General features: G+C 36.1%; 2 protein-coding genes across 2 annotated transcripts; one reads left to right on the top strand and one right to left on the bottom strand.

Moving 5' to 3' along the window:
• Window positions 1-3,205: 3,205 nt before the first annotated feature.
• Window positions 3,206-17,096, bottom strand: LOC136974396 (transient receptor potential cation channel subfamily V member 6-like). The gene is made up of 16 exons (XM_067269258.1): window positions 16,818-17,096; window positions 15,723-16,085; window positions 14,817-15,039; window positions 11,185-11,343; window positions 10,960-11,114; window positions 10,751-10,894; window positions 9,179-9,260; window positions 8,982-9,097; window positions 8,781-8,900; window positions 8,456-8,566; window positions 7,616-7,764; window positions 7,426-7,535; window positions 5,316-5,413; window positions 5,082-5,243; window positions 4,829-5,017; window positions 3,206-4,132 (listed from the first exon to the last, which is right to left on the bottom strand). The coding sequence occupies exons 2-16, from the start codon at window positions 16,002-16,004 to the stop codon at window positions 3,227-3,229; spliced, it is 3,006 nt and encodes a 1,001-aa protein (XP_067125359.1). The 5' UTR covers window positions 16,005-16,085; window positions 16,818-17,096; the 3' UTR covers window positions 3,206-3,226.
• Window positions 17,097-17,607: 511 nt separating this feature from the next.
• Window positions 17,608-19,335, top strand: LOC136974483 (dynein regulatory complex protein 1-like). The gene has a single exon (XM_067269392.1). The coding sequence runs from the start codon at window positions 17,608-17,610 to the stop codon at window positions 19,333-19,335; it is 1,728 nt and encodes a 575-aa protein (XP_067125493.1).
• The last annotated feature ends 982 nt before the right edge of the window (window positions 19,336-20,317 follow it).

Genomic DNA, 20,317 nt, shown 5'->3' with positions numbered 1-20,317 from the left:
ATAAATGTATAATTTTATTATATATTTAAAATAATTTTAAATATTTTATTTACATTTGATTTTTTAGAAAGAATGGCTTTGTTTAGCAGACTCAACGGTTTCAACCGAGCGAAGATATGGTAGCGGTGACTATTACTTAATGAATCATCAAACACCCGATGCTGAGAAATGTTCATTAAACATTAACGTTTTCGACCCAATACGATAGGCCGTCTCGAGATGCAACCGAAATTCCAACGTATTTTTAACATGACATTTAAACGGCAGAACGTTCGAACACTTTTACATTTAAATTTAAAAACAAAATACTTGATAAATTAACAAATAAATAATAAAATAAAACAAAATATACTAAATGAACTAATACAATAACGATGTAAATAATATAATATTAAAAAATAACATATGTAAAATAAAATAAAAAATAAAAATGAAATAAATGTCTGTAAGTATAAGGGCAGGCGGGGGCTAAGAATTTACTTTAATTTACTTTGTATTAACGCCAGGGACTAGCTTCCGCATGGAAGTTCTACATAAAAGAAACGTTTAAATGTTAATGCTCGATATCTTGGAGCTACGATAGTGTGAAAATTCGAACCCGCCGGAACCAAAACTAATAATAAAATATTTTATTGTTTGGTTCCCACGGAAAAAACACGAATCATGAGGAACAACATGCGAATAATGCTGGTTGGTGAAAACAAGAAACGTGACCGAGACGATAAAAGGGCGACGAGAGAGGAAAAGGGGGCCGGTTACATAGAGTCCGTCCGATTGACTCGAGGTCGGTTAAGTAGTGTCGATTTGACAGTGTGTGCGCGTCCCAAGTCCCGAGGGAGCCCGACATCTACGAAGGAATACCTTGCCGAGGATACTTTAGCTGGTAACAAGAGCGACTCGGATTAAGAGGTATGACTTCCCCAAAGTCGTGTAAACTCTCCCTCCGCGCGTATCCGAACTTAGGCGACAGTAGCTCGCCCTAACTGTATCTGTAGCTTTAGCATTAATAAATCGTTGCTGTTGTTATACGTTGTTAATGTCCTTTATTCGAGTATCGCCGCCGCTCTACCGTCGGACCCATCCTCTTCTGCACTCTCACTCGCGTAACATGTGATGCGTAACAAAACCGAGCCGCCATCTTGACGTGGGCGGGTCTCACGGACCTGTTAGCCGAGAAAAAAGAGGTGCGACTCCGTCCACCTCCCGGCGCAACCGCAGTAGCTTCTCTAATAGCTTAGACATTCCACGAAGTAAATTACATTCATTTTGAAGTTTTATTTTCAAAACGGTTATTTTAGTTGATGATAACACCATAATGCATATCTTCGTAAGCGTCTTATACTTCACACGCTACGTGGGTGCAGGCATCTTTGATCAGTTATAGCTACCCGAAGGTATCGTAAATGAAATCCGCTACTAAATGTGACGTCAAAACACCCAACGTGTTCTGAAAAGTTCGGTAGAAAAATACTAAACAACTCTGAACCGACACAGCCAATTCGGAATGTTTACAGAATTCTAAAATGAAAAGTTTATATGATACAATAAAGATAACTGTTCAACTTGTACATACAGTACTAGTTATTAGGGTTTTTTTATCATTATTATTATTGTTGTTGTTGTTATTTTGTTTTATATTTTATTTTTCACATTCATTTGTAACTTTATATTTATCTGTAATTCCAATTTATGTATTCGGTATTGAACCCTGGTAGTGCTAATTGCGGAGCCAGGATGTACGTTAATTTGTACCTTTTAATAAAACTGAACTGAACTGAACTGAACTGATACAATAAAGAAAAATGATATTTTTCTTTCCATACAATACATACATAATGTGTCTTTAAAACTATAATATATAATTGATGCAAATGGATTGCGCATTGAACAGATGTTGTGAATAAAAACCTTTTGCGTCTTTTAATTTTGTGTTTCTTGTTTTTCATGCGCAATTTTTGCACCTAGTGGTAAAAATTCGAACTAAATATTGTTTTTGCATTTTCCTTTTCCTCGTGGTTCACATAACATATATTCCAAGTTTCATCAAAATACATCCACGAGAACGGGCTCTAGACGGGTCTGAGTAGCGCAACTTAAATTATAACCACCCCGTACTTTCCATACTAAAACTTACCTTAAGAGTACTCGAGGATAAATATTTTTACAATATATTGCGTGTATACTGCATAAAATATTATTCGATAATATCTTAAAACACGTAACGTAATCAAAATATACAAGTTACGAGTAATATAACCATTTATTGTTAAAGTTTTAAGTTTTGTTCCCATGATTTGAGCTTTTATTAAATTAAAAATAACATTAAACATAAAAAATGCTTAGATTTAGTTGTTTGTTACGCCGATGATCTAAACAATTTTGAACATTGTATTCTTTTCACTCCTGTTCACACTTTCCGTCTGTTTTCGGAGATGTCGACGGATCCTCCACTTTTCGTTTCTTTTTAGAGCCTTTCAAATCCTCAAATTGCATTCTACTTTGCTTTTGATTTTACAGATCGTGGCAAATCCTCAATGCTGCAGTCGAGTCTACGCTAGTTCTTCGGATACCCAACGTTACAATCGACTTGTATTTGTCTTCGGAACCCCCACATAGGCCTATAGCCTACTCGACATTGAATTTGTATGTCGAGATCGCGGCAGATCGTTGAACATTGCATCGAACGTTAAATTTGTTTTACCACTTTCGACTTTGCATTTAATTTCACACTGTCATATATTTACTATGAAAATTGTATAATATTGCTTAATTGTTAATCACGAGAGAAGGCACTGTATTAATCGCTCGTATTTCTTCAAAACATAAAATCGGTAAAAATAAATTATTGAATGGTGAACATTTGAAAGCCTCGACACATAATTGATATCTTCTTTGGTAATTTGTAATGAGGATTAAATTTTGAGCAGTGTTTATATTGAAAGATGTCGATCAAAATCAAAATACGACTTGCGCTTGTAATTATGGTTCTTTGGCAGTTTAATTCAAGGAAGTACGAACGTCTCACTCGACTTTTTATGTATGTACACATTTATACACAGGTTGGATCAAAAGCAGTTAACCATCTTCGGTATTTGCATAAAACTGACTTTTGGAGCACCTTGTATATACAATACGTTCCGATAATTTCTTAATAACTTCGCTATTAAGAACTATAAATGAAAGTTATACTAAACGTTATAAAAGAACACAGTTTTTATAAAAATATTTAAAACATTTGAAGCTCGTCGTCCCAATGAACGATGGACGTCATTGCTACCACGTTTTCTGTACTCCAAGGTGCCAGATCGGCCTTTATTTGGGTGCGGTTTTCTGTAATATTTCTCGTTACTATTTCAGATTTTAATGGTTTCTGACACTTACGCTTGCGGCATTTCCTTTTATGTTTAGTAATATGATTTTCCGTTAAGTTATTCTGCAAACTGTCCGTATCGCTGCTACCGTATTCCACTTGTTTCCTACGCCTGTTCTTCGAGCTTCTTCTGAAAGCCGACGTTAATTTCCTTTTCGGCTTGACGTCAGAAAGTACTCGAAGCTCCGTGTTGTCTGTATTTTGAATTCTAGATTCTTCTTCGATGTCTTCTTCGATAATTCCGATTTTCGTTCTATGAAGAAGGAGTTTCCTTCGATGGTGCTTTTTTAATTTAATTTTTGGTAAGTCTTTTTTGGCAATTTCCATTTTAAAATCACATACTGCACTATTATATTTCGAATTTGTCAAATCTGCAACGAGGACTCGAGACTTTTCTTCGACGACGTCGTCTTTTACGTCGTTCGCAAATGCTTCGTTGTCTTTACCATTTCCGTCGTCTAAAGACGGTTTATTCGCTTCTTCACTCGCATTAGTTTCGAGTCTCGATGGCGAAGACGGAGGCGGCGTTGCGGCACTTAAACTAATATCTAAGTCGTGAGCAAATACTAATTGGTGCAAGGCGTCACCTAGTCCGTCTTTTACAATGGCAGTTCCGGCAGCTTCGTTTTCTGATTCGTCACTTCGTATTGCGTAATGTAACTTTGGAGCTAGCAGATTAGCTCGAGTGTGGAATTTCTGATGAACACCGTCCGCTGTTCCGCCACACTGCCTAATTTCTTGTACGATTTTCTTTCCTATTCTCTGTAAAAATAAGAAATTGATACAGGTAAATATATTATTCAAAACTAAATAAAAGAAAAGAAAAGAAGTAAACCTAATACGTCCGATTGACACCGTCTATAATGATTTCTGCCTTTTAAGGTTTCTAAGATTTCTATCTAGAGTCCTTAAAGTAATTGGCTCGCACCGGTTCTGACAGGTTTGGTTCCTATCTCGAACCTTCGGAGCAACGGAATGACGATCGGATGGCCAAAAACCGACTATAGTCGAGGTACATCGAATTTCCTAATTCACCTGTTCGTAGCGAAACCTGGTTTTAGCAGATACTTAAGCCGATAAAATCTTCGCCCATCCCAGGTTCCCAGTGCATTTTTAATTACCTTAAATATAGACCGGTTATAAAATACGATGATATTCGGAACCGTACTTACGTACAGGCGCACGGAACACAGCTCGGACGCGCAAAACATTTAATTAGTTTTAAAAAGTAAAAGCAAATTTCTGTGCAAAAATTAAATGGTGTATATTAGAAGCGTGCAAAAAATAGTTGAGCCCGGATGCGAGACGTCAGAGAATATTAAACTGACGCGAGTTGCATCGCGTAAACAAGTTGGGAGTTATATATACAACTTATTTTTCGGACTCGCGCCTTTAGAAGAGGCCCCGCGAGAGCTCGGTGCTTCCGGTCGGGGAAACGTAATATTGGAAAATGTTTACCTTCCAGTTCATTAGAGCGCCCTTTCGTTGCTTCGCTTTCGTTTTGGCTTTACTTTTAATAACCATAACGGCCCTCTGCTCCATAGCGCTGTCGTTTCCGGAATCCAAGCTTATCGAATAACTTTCCAAGTAATCTTTAGCTCGCTTTTGATCGATGGCACGTTCTAAAGCCACTACGATTTTAGCCCACTGAAATTGGAGAATTTCGCTAAAAATGTTTCAAAATATTTTAAGATATACTTTAACCAAGTACCTGTCTCATCCATTCTCTCTCGGATTGAATGATCACTTTACAATAAGTATTACCCATCATGGCGATCAGCATATTCAATAAAAGAATGGGCATGATAACCATAAACGATACAAATACTAATCTCGTCATCATGTGATAATAAGTTTGCCCCAAATCGCCGTACTGTTTTACAAGAAACAATAATTAATATCGAGTCAAAATAGCCTCTATTACATTAAAACAAAAGGAACTTGCTTCGTAAAATCCGAGAGTCATATGAAAAAGTGACATCCACGTTTGAGGAAACGATTCGAATCTTTCGTTTTTGGATGACTTGAATAAGAAAAAGAAGGCTGAAAAATATAAAATTATTATTAATTAAGTAGTAAAAATGGCTACAAAGTGCCCGAACATTTTAATTAAAAATTGTGTTCCCTCTCCATTCTCTGTACGACTTTTGTTTCTTACCCGCTATGGCAAAATCTATTTCCAATTCGTTAAGGCACTTGCGAACGAAGAACATTTGCGTTTTTTACATCATTACGAAGCTTATTTAATTCGACTGTTTAATTTTGTTTAAGAAACGAAAATGTGCCCAATTTCGTTCTCCCGCTGCCATCGAACCCCTCCAACGTAAAAAACGATTCCAAAAGCTACTTCTACTTGACACTCGGCCTCGATTCATTTTTAACGCCAGTCAATAACAAAATTAAATAAAAAATTACAAAAACTCTAAGGAAACAAATGCACTGAAAAGTAAAAAAAGTTTTGACAGCCTTTACAGTTTAAAAATCAATTTCTTTACAAAAGAGCTTTCTTTTAAAAACAATTGATGAAACTTGACAGTTGAAAACGAAAAGTTCAACCGTTCTTATTTCGTCGGAGACAGTTAGAAATGCCTTAGGGGACAACGCATCGACACCGCCTAACTAACTGTATGTCTAAACGTAAAATAGTTCACTATAATGTTAATAATCCAAAATAATATAATTCCTAATAACTTCTTGTAACTGGTAATAATTCCACTACAATAATTACTGTAATAAATGTGTTTTCTACCTCTTGTAGAAATGTAACACCCGACGAGGGGTACAAATTACATCGAAATCTTGCACCCGAAATGCATAGCGATATAAAGAATAACGAAGATAACACGCGGTAGTCTTTGTCTCTGACGAAATGCGGTCCAGATAAAATAACAACGGTTGAACTTTTCGTTCTTAACTGTCAAGTTTCATCAATTGTTTTTAAAAGAAAGATCTTTTGCGAGGAAATTGATTTTTAAACGATATAAAGAAGCCGCACCTTTGATATTATACATATCTGTTACTTATAGAAGCTTTTACGGTGTTCTTGGTATTATGTGACAACGGCGTTCATTTAGAAATATCCTTCTATCAATTGTTACGGGCTTTCCACGATAGCCCCACGATTTTATTTTTGATCACGTAATACCAAGAGTACTGCGAAAGTTAAAGAAAACTGGTGTTTTACTTTTTAAAGCATTTATGCGAATGAAAAACGTTTCTTTAAAACAGTTTTTATATTTTTTATTTTCTACTTTTTTAGTTTCATATTTGTCGAAAGTTTTTTTTGTTTTACCATTTAATTGGGAAGTAGGTGAAAATTGAGTTAATTTATCTGTACAGACAGACACAATAGTTAACAAAAAGTGTAATAAAGATTATTGTAAATTAAATTTTGGGCGGGAGGACTGATATTTCTTTTGAATAGAATGATGCCTAAAAGAAGAAAGGAAACGAAAAACTACATTCGATTAAATATCACGTGAGAAATGTCCGTTGGCGCGATAAAATTTTGCGTTACACGGGCCCTATTTGGCGATTTTGGCACAGGCTTAAAAAGGTTGCCCACCCCTGATCTAGACGGGAGCTTTTGGCCTTTTAGAGCTCTCAGAGCGTAAAAAGGCCTAAAACCTCAAAAAAAAAAAAAAAAAAAAAAGACGGGAGGAGATCTAGGGCCGGATTTGTAAATACACTTCACTTTAGATCTTTAGGTTATGAGCTTATAGCTTAAGACCTTGTATTTTTTCTGCATATTATTGTTTGATGAAGGGAAAAGCCCTATTATACGTTATAGCTTAAGATACAGAGAGTTTGAGTTCGGCATTGAGGCTGTTACACCGCACCCGTAGCCCAACACTGCAATTACCATCGGGATATGGGACTCGTTCCACTACCGTAATTTACCATAAACGGGCAGTTTACTTCCTTCGTCCCTACTCGTGATGGTCGGGTCTTCCGTAATGGCCATAGCCTAATTATATCTGCCGTATAACCCATAGCGTGCTAATGCCTCGTGTTTATAATTAAAACACATTTAAAAAATTATATAAAATATAAACCTTGCGTAAATCCAAGCAGGAAGATGACGTATATAATACTGAAACGAAACATATCTCCCACTAACATGTTGTAAATCATCGTTATAAATGGTCCCGTTAACCGCATTGCTCTAAACAATTGAAGACGAATATATTTATTAGTTATAAATATATAATTTGATTGTTGGAATTATTCAAAAGTTGAACTTACCCCGCAAAGAAAATAAGGAAAAACCATGTTCCAGGCAGCGCAATCGACAGAAAGCAATCCTCTATATACCGTTCTTCTAATACACGACAAGGAATACACGCGAGGATGAGGATATTGGAAACAATAAATACAGCTTTGGAAGGGTTGGTCTAAAAATAAACATTTATATCTTAATTATTTAAAGAATCAACTACATAATAACATTATTTTTTATTATTAGTAACGAAATGCTGTTTCTAAACTACTTCCAGATGATATTATAATAACAGTCTTAAAGATGGGACGAGTACGCTGCACCCGTTACAACGTGCATATGTGAAACTAGCACGTACGAAACTTGTACTCGAAAATAAACAGCGACGTTGATCAATTCGCTCCCTACTGAGATGGAACGTCCCACAGTTTGAGAACCACGGAATTACAGCAAAATAATCTTTTATTGTAACTCGTGCCGAGCCTCGGCTAACATCCAATCTGTTGCAGCGTATCTATAGCTCAGACGTAGAAATAGCAATAGCGAGGCCGAAGTTTTAAACGCCAAAACGTGTACGTCGGACGTTCTGCGTCGCTTTCCCGTTAGCCTAGGAGTTTGACAATGGCCTTCGGAAGGTCGAGCGTGATTCCACCGACTTCTAAACGCCATCGTCGAACTTCTAGGCTTACACGAAAGCGACGCCGAACGTCCGACGTACACGTTTTGGCGTTTAAAACTTCGGCCTCAACCTGGCTAATATCTCAGACTCGGCTTAAACTACACTTTAGCTTCTAATTGAATCTGGAAGAGAAACAGCCATTCGCTATTACTAACAATCTAAAGAATATTCGAATTTGATAATATACCAAGCTGAACAGGAAGCCCATTATTCCTTGCGCTAGTATTTCTTGTCCTTGTTGAAATATAACGAAAATCACACAACCGAGGCACGATATAATTTCGAAACAATACCTACACTGAATAAGAGTAGAATAATTAATGTCGATACTCGTGATAAACTATATTTAATGGCAGATTTAGGTAGTGCGAGGCCTCCGTAACATACAGTGCCTAGGATCAATTCCCGCGTATCGTAAGGTTTCCAACGCAAAGCGTCGCACTTTTGTCAGGCTTTACGCTGCCTATGCCTAAAACCACCATTTTATTTTTAAGTAATTTAACTATACGTACAATCGACCACACGTCGGTACTTCCGATCAAAGGCTGATCGGACTGAGGTCTTAAAAAAACAGCGATGCCCAGAGTGATCAAATGAAGGAATATGAAAACGAGCCTTTTAAGGAAATGTTGCTGAATAAAATAATAATAATAATAATAATGTTATATATAATGATTTAGTAGAAATAAATGAAATTAATCTACGAATAATACTCGAGCAAAGGTTTTCCATTTTTCTTCGAGTAATCTTTGTATCACTCCTCCGTCCAACATGTCTAAATGTTCGTTTGTTTGACCATCTAAAATAATCATCAATGCCGAATTCCAATCTGTTAAGTGCGATAACAATAATTATAATTAATTTCCATTATTTTTCTTAATTTTCATACGAATACGAGCAAGCTACTTACTTGTTTTGCCGTTTGGCAGAATCGTATCTAAAGCATTTAATGGATAGCCGGAACAAGTGATATTTGTATACCTCCAAAATTCCTAATAATAATAACACGCATTAATTACTGTATATATAGCATAACATACACTCGTCCCTCGTTTTTGTCACTCGTAAATGTCACCGGCAACTCACTTTTGTCACTTTATCACTTTTTCAACCGTGCCATTTAATACGTAACACGATCAAAAATGACCGGAGTAATAAAATCCTGTCGCGCCGCAATTTGAAAAACTGTAGACCTATAAATTCTCACTGTCTTTCCTCGATATCGAGAACGGAGTTAGACAAATGAAAGACAAGAACAGACGGGACCTTAGGGGCAGGAGGCCTGGCTTAACTATATACCAACGTCCAATTTGTACCCGAAGTTATATTATTTCGATTCAAAAATTTTCCCCGAAAGTAGTTAGACAGGTTATCGGCACGACTCGATCGCTAAAGGAAAAGTACGGTGTACAGGGGCAAGACACTGCTAATTCGATCACGGAGAGCATATATTTTAAACGAAATAAATTAAAAAGCGCCATTAAGTATTGCAGCCCGGCATTGTGACCGTGTCACAATAAAATAATCGCTCGTCGGTAATAAAATGGTAGGCAGTCGATGCAATACCCAATATCAATCCGAAAGATGTAGCGTACAGTTGACGTGGAATAAAGTTTAGAAAAAAACAAAGTCCAGATATAATTAAACGCTGCTAGATAAATCACAATGTCTTCCTGTAACGACGAATGCCGAAATATCAGCCAGCGATAAAGACCCGTTTCGGTGACACGCAACGCCGATGTACTCGAATACGTTTCTTGTGGACGAGAGCGCCCGACTTCGTACATAAATGACGACGAAATTGTCGAGGCTCCTTCTAATACTACGCTCGACTTTCGACAAGTAGCCGATGACGAAATAAACGAATTATACGTTCCGTTAAATGAAATAAATGAAGACGCTAACCGCAAGAATTGCAACGTCTGCAGAAGCTCTAGCCGAAACTTTTTCGTGCGAGAGGAGCCGACTTTTCGGACACATCGCGGACTCGTAATTTCCGATCAAGAATATTCACAATTTCACGAGATCGACAGCGGCGTTTGATATAGTCTTAATTATAATGAAAACATATCTAATATATATTTTTTGCTTCACTCTTTTATACGCTAATGCTTCAGAAATGATCTTTTTAACTCGATTATAAAATTTTCAAATGTCGAACAACGTATGTGCCTGTAGTATAAAACTTAAAACAAAACAATAAATACTTTTTGTGTTTGTATCGGTACAAAAATTTTCGATTTTTGTCGTCGGATTTTGATGGTCCCGAACGGGTGACGAAAACGAGGGACGAGGAAATTTCTTACGAAGATATAACAAATACGAGCCGTAGCTCGAAACGGACCGGTAACGGCCACCGTGGAAAATCCGGGTTCGATTTCGAGTTAAGTCGGTAGCGAAACGAACGTGTCGAAGACGTGGCGGAGAGTTATCGTAATAGAGACCTCGTTTTAACATTAAACACTTAAAAAATGATACTTACAATTGCGCTAAGGTCTAACATTTCTCGAAATATTTTGTTCCGTCCCAATTTACACGCTAATGTTAACGGAGTAAGGCCGTAATTATTGAGAATACAATCTTTTGCCGGTTTCTGCGGGTGTCTTAATGCGTATCCGTACATTTTCTACAATTAAAAATAGGTGTAAGTCATAATTTTAGTAAAAAATTGATTAAAGTCTAATCTCTTACTAATTTATCTCTAATGACGACCATGTGCAAGATCATGTTTCCGAACGAATCTTGCATATTTGGATCACCACCGCGGGCCAGCAATAGATTATAAGCGGGCTCGTTATCGCAGCACGCTGCCCACGCCAAAGGATATTCTCCCAAATAGCATAAACCTAAAAGAAAGTACGGTAATGAGTAAACACAGACTAATCGGTCGAGCCAAAAAAGAATAAATTCACTTGCCGATGAAATTTGTTTGTTTCTTAGCGGAAATGTTCTGCTGATCGTGAGGAAGAAAAAATCGGCCGGTCGCACGCTGATTAACATTAGCGCCGCATTCCACCACTTGCTTCACTATATCCGTATTATGATACGCTATTGCCAGGTGTAAAGCGCTGGCCCCTTCGAAATATAAGCGAAATAATAATTAAAAATTGTCGTCGTCTGCCGGCGTAACCGAGTCGGAATGCCAATTGCTCGTCTGTTAATGCAAATTTCTTCCGTAATTTCTCGCGTGTAAAAGTAAGGAAGGGGATTTATTGTGCCGTAATATAGAACAAAAGAACAAATCACAAACGAATGCAATCGAGACCGGACGGGTATTCAAAATTTATATCCACTCTATAACAACTTTGAAAGGATCGATCGCTAATTGGACCGGTATGTTTCTAATTATTAATATTCGCATTGGAATCTTTTTTAGATCAATCTTTAAACAATTGAAAATATTGCTTCCGGGAAAAATATTTATTTTTCTTGATATTTTCATCCGTTATCTATAATATAGTATTTACGTTAAAAAATTCCATAAAATTTATCCCCGCGTGAGTTACGGGGGTGCAACTAAGTTTAAAAAGTTTTGAACCTAACTAATACACCTTAATGATAGATAATCGATTTTATTCAAAAATTCGAAATTATTTTTCAACTATTCTACAATACTAGACAGTCCACGAGACGAAAACAACGATACGAGGCTTATTCGACACTAAACAGTTACTTCCTGGAAACTGTTCTCTCGTATTGTTATCAGTTTTTATAAAAGGTATACAAATAGTATTTATCAACTATATTTCAAACTGTCTTCTCGTAAGTCAATGAGTAATTTGTTACAATACGCACCCGAGCGAGATGCGTATTGTAAAAAAGTGTTATCGAATAAAACATCTTTCTAAAGGCAATAATTATTCACAAGGTCTCGGTTGTAAATTTAGTATCGTCTCGTAATCTCCACTATTTTAGTGTTTAAATTAATTATGGAAATAAACAATTTTATGAATTTAAATTTACGTAAATATCTCGTGTAGTGTTCGACACCCGTTAAAGACAATCGAAAGGGTCGACTGTAAAGGCGCGAGAACCCGTAGAAACGGTCGGTTCGGTAACGCAAAGCACTTGCCACAATTACTCTCGTTACGGACGGGTTTAATCGGCGCGAGAGGAATGTGGAACCATCACCCGATCCGCGCTGCCCGCCGTAGATTTCTCTCGGTGGTAAATTGCCGCCCGGCTATCCGGCCGATAGAACCCGCAGCAAATGTTCCCTTATAATTTCTCATAAAACTTTGCCTAAGATACGTGTTTATAAATCGATACCAAAGCGCAGTTTACGCCGATTGGTGATTTGACTTCTGTAGGAGGAGAATATTTTTAAAATTTATTCGATGAAAAATTGAAAAGCAAGAAAATCTAGGGTCTATTTTTATCCGGGATTTATAATCACATAAGGTTAAAAAGTTGGGAAAATAAAATGTATATTACGACGATAACAAATAATAAATACGAGCAATAACTTATAACAATATTACAATGGCTTTAAATATTCTGATATCGATTTCTACACGATTTATTCAAAGTGCAACTACGATTACAAATCGCAATTTATATTATTTTTTATAATTAAAAGTCATCACAAAATCGATACCGCACTAAATTTAGAAAATAATGCAAACTTGTGTAACCGTGTCTAAAAATCATTCGAAATCGGAGGAGTTTTATCCAAGAGTCCGCCTTAAACGTTGCTATTTAAAATTAGTAAATTTGGAATGCTGAACATAAATTTGTTAAACCACAAATTTTGCACGAATTTGCATCGAATTTCGTCGATAAACTTTCGTTAATGGATGCAGAATCGTGTGGTTTTGAATTATAAAAGTACACTCGAGTGTATTTAAGGTCATTCTAGGTTTAGTAGTGTGTCCTTTAAAAGAATCACAAAACAATCGATATTTGTAGTAGGCTAATTCATTAAATTTTAATTTCGGAAGTAATTGTTTGAGCCCTGGCATATGCTCGAATAAAAATGTATTTACAGTATTTATTTACGGGCGCTAACCTATACAATGCCCAAAATTTCCAAAGAATTATTTTAAAAGATTGGATTGCCAGGCGACGCCACAGTCGGGCGATTTGCCGAGGGAAACTTATAGGGTGTTAGACGTACGAAAAATCCCCGGAAAATTCCGCGTAACGGCCCGTCGGTCGGGCTGGAACCCGCGACTAACTAGCAATATTCGGTTTATTTGGTGTAGGGAAAAGCATTTTCGTGGATTGTTTGTTGACGTTCTTAATATTCTAAAGAAACGACACAATTCCGCGGGCGTTAAATTTAAATTTTTAGACGTTAATCGCGTACGTAAAAGTTTAACAATATCCGTTACGTGGATACCATTAACAAAACTTTGTATAACTAATTACACACACGAATGTCAAAGAAAGGTCCTGAGGGGGTAATCGTGTATTTTTTAAAATTCCAAATGTAATGTAGCGCATAATTTAATAAAGTTTGTTTAGAACAAATTGTTATATTGCTTCCGTTTATTCAAGGTAGTCACGACATTTTATTAAGATATCGTGACCCATTAATTTAGCCGATGGTAAATTATCTGTAAAGAAGAGTTCGAGGTGTTTATCGATATTAATCCCCCCGTTTATAAAATATAATAGCGCAAATATCGTAATCGTGTACGCGTTACTATTAATGGCGAGTTTAGACACCCCTATACTAGAATATCTCCGAAAACACGCCCCACGAAAAGACCCCGGTAGATAGATGGCGAGCTATCTACTGGGAATGAGCAAAACTATATGCATTTTATAATTAATCGTAATCGAATTTATAATTGTAACCTAATTAGTTTAATTATAAATAGTGTTTAATCGTTATCGTAATTTATATTTTTTATATCAAAGTAGTGTTCTCTGTAAAAATTCTCACGATTATTGTTTTCAAATATTAGTGTTTTAGAGTTAACTTCTCGACGTCTAGTTTACGACACCGTCCGGTTGGGATAATTGATGATAATTATATACTTTCGAGGTCGTAAAGGGCTCGACATTAATAATAATTTAATCGATTTAGCGCCGTTTTCTACGGAAAATGTGTGATTTTTAACACGAAATCGTGTTTTAAAAAGTTCTTAATAATTTATTTTGTAGTACAAATGTGCAAATATCGATTTTATGAAAGTCTACTCGGAAAATTCCATCTTAAAGCCAACTGTTTTAAAAAGTTTAATAATTAATACACGTGTTAAATTTATGTTTCGTACGAAATACGTGTATACAAACGGAAGAGTAAGAGTTTAATAATAAAATATTTAAGCGACATCACGATATGTGTCGAACAGTCGAAGCTGCATTTTTTCACACATAAAATGCAATAAATTTTCAATGAAAAAGTGCACCCTTATTCTTAGATTACGTCTATTTGTCTGTAGGTGTTTGGTGAATCTATTCAAAACATTTGAGACGGGATATTGCCATTTGTAGTTGATTTAGAGGTTGTACGCGTTTCGTGTTTCTATATACACACAACTTCGGACGAAATAAGAGCGAGAAAATCCTGTGAAATTTACATAAGAATTGCAACTTACCAAAATATTCCTCGCCTTCTATAATATCCCACGCAAGATGTGGGTAGAGACGAAGGAGCACTTTAGCAATTCTTGTATGTATCTTGGAATTGCATAATATAAGAACGTGAAGAATTGATTCTCCCAGAAGTCCTCTGTATTCTAACTTCCAACAGATTTGGTGCTCTGTAAATTTTGGCACTTGACAATTCGAGTTGAATGCTTCTTCCATCTGAATCACGGCCTTAAAATACAAAAAATATAAATAAAATTTCACGAATGAATAAATGGTTTCGTAAAACATCTCGCTGTTCTTTTCCATTGGAAATAAGTATATCGGTACTTCCTATAAAGAAATAATTAATTGCACGAATATGATGTTTCTGCACGACACTATTGGATTTTTGGTCTGGAACACCACCAAATCGATATATTTTAACTATTTTTTAGTTGGCTATCCCCACTTTTAGCGCATTATTTAGAAATTTTTACCGATAAACTGCGCTGTAAAGTTCATTTTAAACTTTAATTCCAAATCTATGCTAATTGCTTTATGTCTATTAAAAAGTTTTCACGATTACGTTCATTAGTACTTTTTCTCATAAATCGGGCAAGTCGTCGCAAAGCGAAGTCATTCCCGAGAATATAAACCGGCTAAACGATAAGATTACGGTACAGTCAAATCTCCGAGCAACGGTCACTAACGAGAACATTAAAAACTGCTGGCTTTACGACGACTCGTTTAAGGACGGAACGGTTTGCGCATAAGCTAAACGCGTTATTATTGGTAGAGAGGAAGAACCTATTTTGGTATAGCTTCGGGCACACGGCGTTTTTTCCGATTAAACGCAGGAACAGTATCTCAATTTATAAGACGGAAGGCGTGGGAATGGATGGCTGGCTTTACGACAAAATCAATTCACTCACCTGGCAATCGTTATTCGAATGTTTCCATTTATTATAGTATTCGTAAGTAAGATTCATTCCTTCTCCGTCTTCGCACATGTACTCTTTAAGTTCTTTCTTAGCCAAGCATTCGACTTCTTTGCTTCCACCTCTTTCGTAAGCGTCGACTAATTTACCACCTTTTTGATAATCGATCAATTTATAAAGACGATTATCTAATCCACAATCCGGTTGGCTAACAATTTCGTCTAATAATGCTCCGGCCGAATTCAAATGATTGTCGGTACAGCAATTACCCATCATGAATAATGGCCTGACTCGGACGCCATCTTGGTACACCGGTTGCCTTCATTCTATATTATTCAATTCTTATCCGCACCCTTCCTGTATAAATTTTAAACGATATCGTATTAAATTCTGTGTACACAAAGTTATATAACCGATAAAAAACCAATAATTCCAATTTGAAATTCGGCGGACCGAAGGGGGTTAAGGTCTACGAAATGCTTGGTAAATAATCTTAATAATTTATCAAAATTTTAAAATATTCTCTGAAAATGATTCGTATTTAATAAGTTAAAAATAAAATATATAATTTAGACTATTCTAAATTAATTAATTTAATACAAAGTGGCTACTTAATCGTCCACCTTTAGTCCAAATTACTTTGTATCTGTATATTTAATTAACTACGTTATGGCGCCATTATTATTTGATAAATATATATAATGTAGGTTATATACGGTAAACGTATACGACGATAACCGTGCACTTTTTACTTCCGCGCAACACATATTTAATTATAAAACCCAGCACAGATTTTCGCTTTCCATAAATATTGAAATTATTATAATTCGCTCCGACGCCATGTTTACGTCAATAATTTTAATGAATGGGTTTTTATATATCCGAGGGCATTCGGCCTTTATAAACATTATATTAACTTCTATAATTGTATATTGTAGAAATATTCATTTTACCGATTATACGACATCGAATTTTCGAGTCCGATACCTGTGATATTGGAATCGTAACTGGAAACGTGTATTTTTGGATTATTATTGACAACCTGCCCGAAATCTAGTGACCTATATATGTATAATAACAATATCTCACCTGTAAACAAATCCATTATTCGTCGTCGGCATTGTTTTTCCGGTACTCGTGGCACCCGTCTTTCGATACGCCGTCATCGGATGCGGTAGGAAGACGATCCAATAAACATCATTAACATCGTTGCGGGCACGGTGACTTGGCAACGGAACTATTTAGTCCAGTGTGACACGGAGTATACAACTCGTGACGGATCACGCGGGTGTGCAGTAAAACGCATGCTCCGTTTTATGTCACGAACTATGCATTTATGCATTCCCAACAGGTAGAAACAACTGGAAAATGTCTCGTTCGACTCGTTATAATTATTTTTTAAACATTAAACAATATATTAACTAATCATAGATACTTTTTTCGATCGTTTTCCCGACAGATTTAAAATTTCTATTGTTAATTATATTCGGTAGATGAATTTTAAAAGATTAAAATTATATATTATTACGTTTCTTCTACGTTGTTCTCGAGTTAAAACACATCTTATAATGTTATTACGCATAATAAATCTTTGCAAATGTAGCAATATGTAGAGGGTTGCTTTTCAATAGTGTATGATAACTTACCAATCAATAGTAACACACAAAGCAACGACACGGCAGCTTTTGTTTGTATTGCGGGTAGGTTGACTGTTTACGAAAACTGTAGAAAATTAACAGTAAACTCGGGTGAGTACTTACTATTCCTTTATCAACCACTTCAATGCGTACCTTATCTGGTGTACGTAACGCTTACTCGCATGGCTTCCTACACCGACGTCGAGTAATAAAATGGTTTGTGTTATAGCCGAGCCGGAAACATGTCGCTAGAAGTTAAGAACAACGCAAAAGGAAACGAATTAATCGACAACAAAGAATTTCAAGAAATTCTCGACGATTTTGGTATTTGCGAAGACATCTCCGAGATCTCTTCTAAGGAAACTAATCGTAGTTTTTTGGAAGTTTATAATCACGGACACGAACAAGTGTCTAACGTATTTGTTGCATTTATTCAAAGAGTAAAGCAAAAAAGAGTGGAAGAACAGAAGTTTAGAAGCTCGAAGCGTGAAGAATTGAAGAAATTTTCTGAAACTGCAGATTTTCAATTCCAAAAATGCGTACAGAGATGGAATGAGAGGAAAGTAAAGCTTCCAGTCGAAATACATCGTCTGATGCAAGAAGAGAAGAAGAAGTGCGAATTGATTTTGAAAGAAATGGATTGCAAAGTGGAAAATCTTAAGATTCTCCTGGAAGAAAGAGAAAAGAAGTACGAAGACGAACTAGAAGAGTTGAGAAACGACTTGTTGTATCTGATCGAAAAATCCGAATGCTTAATCGATCATCTTCGTGATCTTTCGAGGGAAGAAATCCAAACTGCCATCGATTTTTCTGTAGGAGAAACGCGAAGAAAACACCCGAAATGTTTTCGCCAATGGAAGGAAAGATCTCGAGAGATTTTAGAAGGACGGGATTTTTATCTACAAACCTTAGAGCGAAGACAAAAAGAACACGAATACGAAATTCAGAAAGAAGAAAAATTAAGTTGCGAAGAACACGTCATTCTTCGTAGAAGACTTCTCGACGACGTCGTCAAGTTGACAATAGAGTTGAGGAAAATTAAAATGTTCTGTATAGTTAATCAAGAAAAATTAGAGTATAATATAGAAATTCTTCAAAAAAGGTCCGAAGAATGGGATAAATTAATTCCCGAACAGAAACGAGAACTTATTCGTCTGAGCGAGAAGTTCGAACGGCTGCAATATCGCCTGAAGATGCTTCGAGATCAGCACGCGTTAAAGCATATTCGAATCCAAAAAGATCGAGAGAACCTTACAGAAAAACTTAAGAAATCCGAAGAAAGGTGGGAGTATCTTCGATTTCTCGAGAATAAAAAGTACGTCGACGTTTTCATGGTAAGAACAAACGAAATTAAAGAACTCTGTAGCAGAGTATTGGGAGCGGATAAGGCCATTGGGGAGAATATATTGGGCACGAAGTGGAAAAAAATAAATATTCCGGAAGGAAAAGCTTCGAAAAGTCCATCTTTTGAAACGGAAAGTTCGAGTTTTCGATGGAAATTTCATTTATTTGACATTATTTGCGAAGAGATGAGTTTTTTGATTAAAGACAAATTCCTTTTTCCAAAAGGTACTAATTTATTGAGATTAGATACTTTATTAAATATCTTAGGAATTGAGACGTTAAAGGACCTGGAAAATTTTTTAGAATACTTTAGGAATCGTAGAGAATACGACGAAACAATTTTGGTGAACATTAAGGAATTCTTAGAAAGTAAAAGAAAATCAAAAAATGGGCACCGGCACGGGCACGAGCACGAAGAAGTAAAGGCCGAAGATTGGAAAGAATGCGTCAATTTAATCCCTAAAGAACGTTTACTTTTATGGGAAACCCTTTACGAAATGCAGAAAAACTACCACCAACTGCTGAAAAGAAGATCTCGACTCTTAAAACACAAAAAGCAATTAACTCTAAAAAATCGTCAACTGACAGAAAGTATCGACGAAGGTAAAAAGTCGTTTAAACGTTAAAAAAAAACCTATGTCACGAACTATGCATTTATGCATCGTCACCAGATGTCGCCTAAAATATCGATTTATCGTCGAGGTTGCCACGTTTCCTCTTCGATATAGTTACCCGGTGTTTGACGTCGTAGACAATATCGATTCCCAACTGGTAGTTCGCGTCCTCCCGAAGGTGGTCTCACAAATGTCACATCCTAGTCGAATTTCAAAAAAATCAATTATGGAATATTTTACCATAAATATACGGTCATTTCTATCGGGTAGTAAGTCGAATCCTTTGTATCTGTTGTGTAAAAATCGCAGTCTAATAAAAATGGTAGATGGAAACGATAAAGATGCTAGTTAATTCGAGTTCCATCTCGGTGAGCCGGCGGAGAAATTTAGTCGGCGCACGACATTTACGGGGCCTCAAAACCAGGGTCTATCGTAGGAAACTAGCGAGACTGTCCCTTAGCCATTGACTACGCCAACTGTTTTAAGATTTAAAAAGTAGACTATTCCGTGTTATTTTCATTTACGTTTCTTCGCAAAGTTATATTTAATTATAATTTTCTTTTAATTATACTGTAATTATATTGACATAAAATCTTGACTTTTTATCACTTTCGGATGTTAATAATTCGTCTCTGACTCCGGCGTACACGAGCCAGGCAACAGCGGGGACGCACGTTTTCTAAACCTAACCTATTCTAATAATTTAGTTACTAGTAATTATGGTAATTCATTCGGAGACCAGCCGCCATTTTGTATACCTAGGGTAACATTAACCGTAATTACTATACATCAAATATTAAAATTTCTCTTTGTATAAACACTGTAATATTTTTAGAGAAGACAGTTAGTAGATTACTAGATAAGGGCCATATATTTTACTCAATGCGGAATAAATCAAATATATCGAATTTCGATAAGTTTCTATTGATATAATAAACATTTCTGAAATCAAATTTGTATCAAAATGTTTTAATTCATCGAAAACAAATAATAG

The sequence above is a fragment of the Centruroides vittatus genome, unplaced genomic scaffold (assembly GCF_030686945.1).
Source record: "Centruroides vittatus isolate TY-2023 unplaced genomic scaffold, ASM3068694v2 contig_349, whole genome shotgun sequence".
NCBI classification, from domain to species: Eukaryota; Metazoa; Arthropoda; class Arachnida; order Scorpiones; family Buthidae; genus Centruroides; species Centruroides vittatus.
The sequence above is the reverse complement of the archived record's forward strand: the minus strand, read 5'-3'. Positions and strand labels throughout refer to the sequence as shown.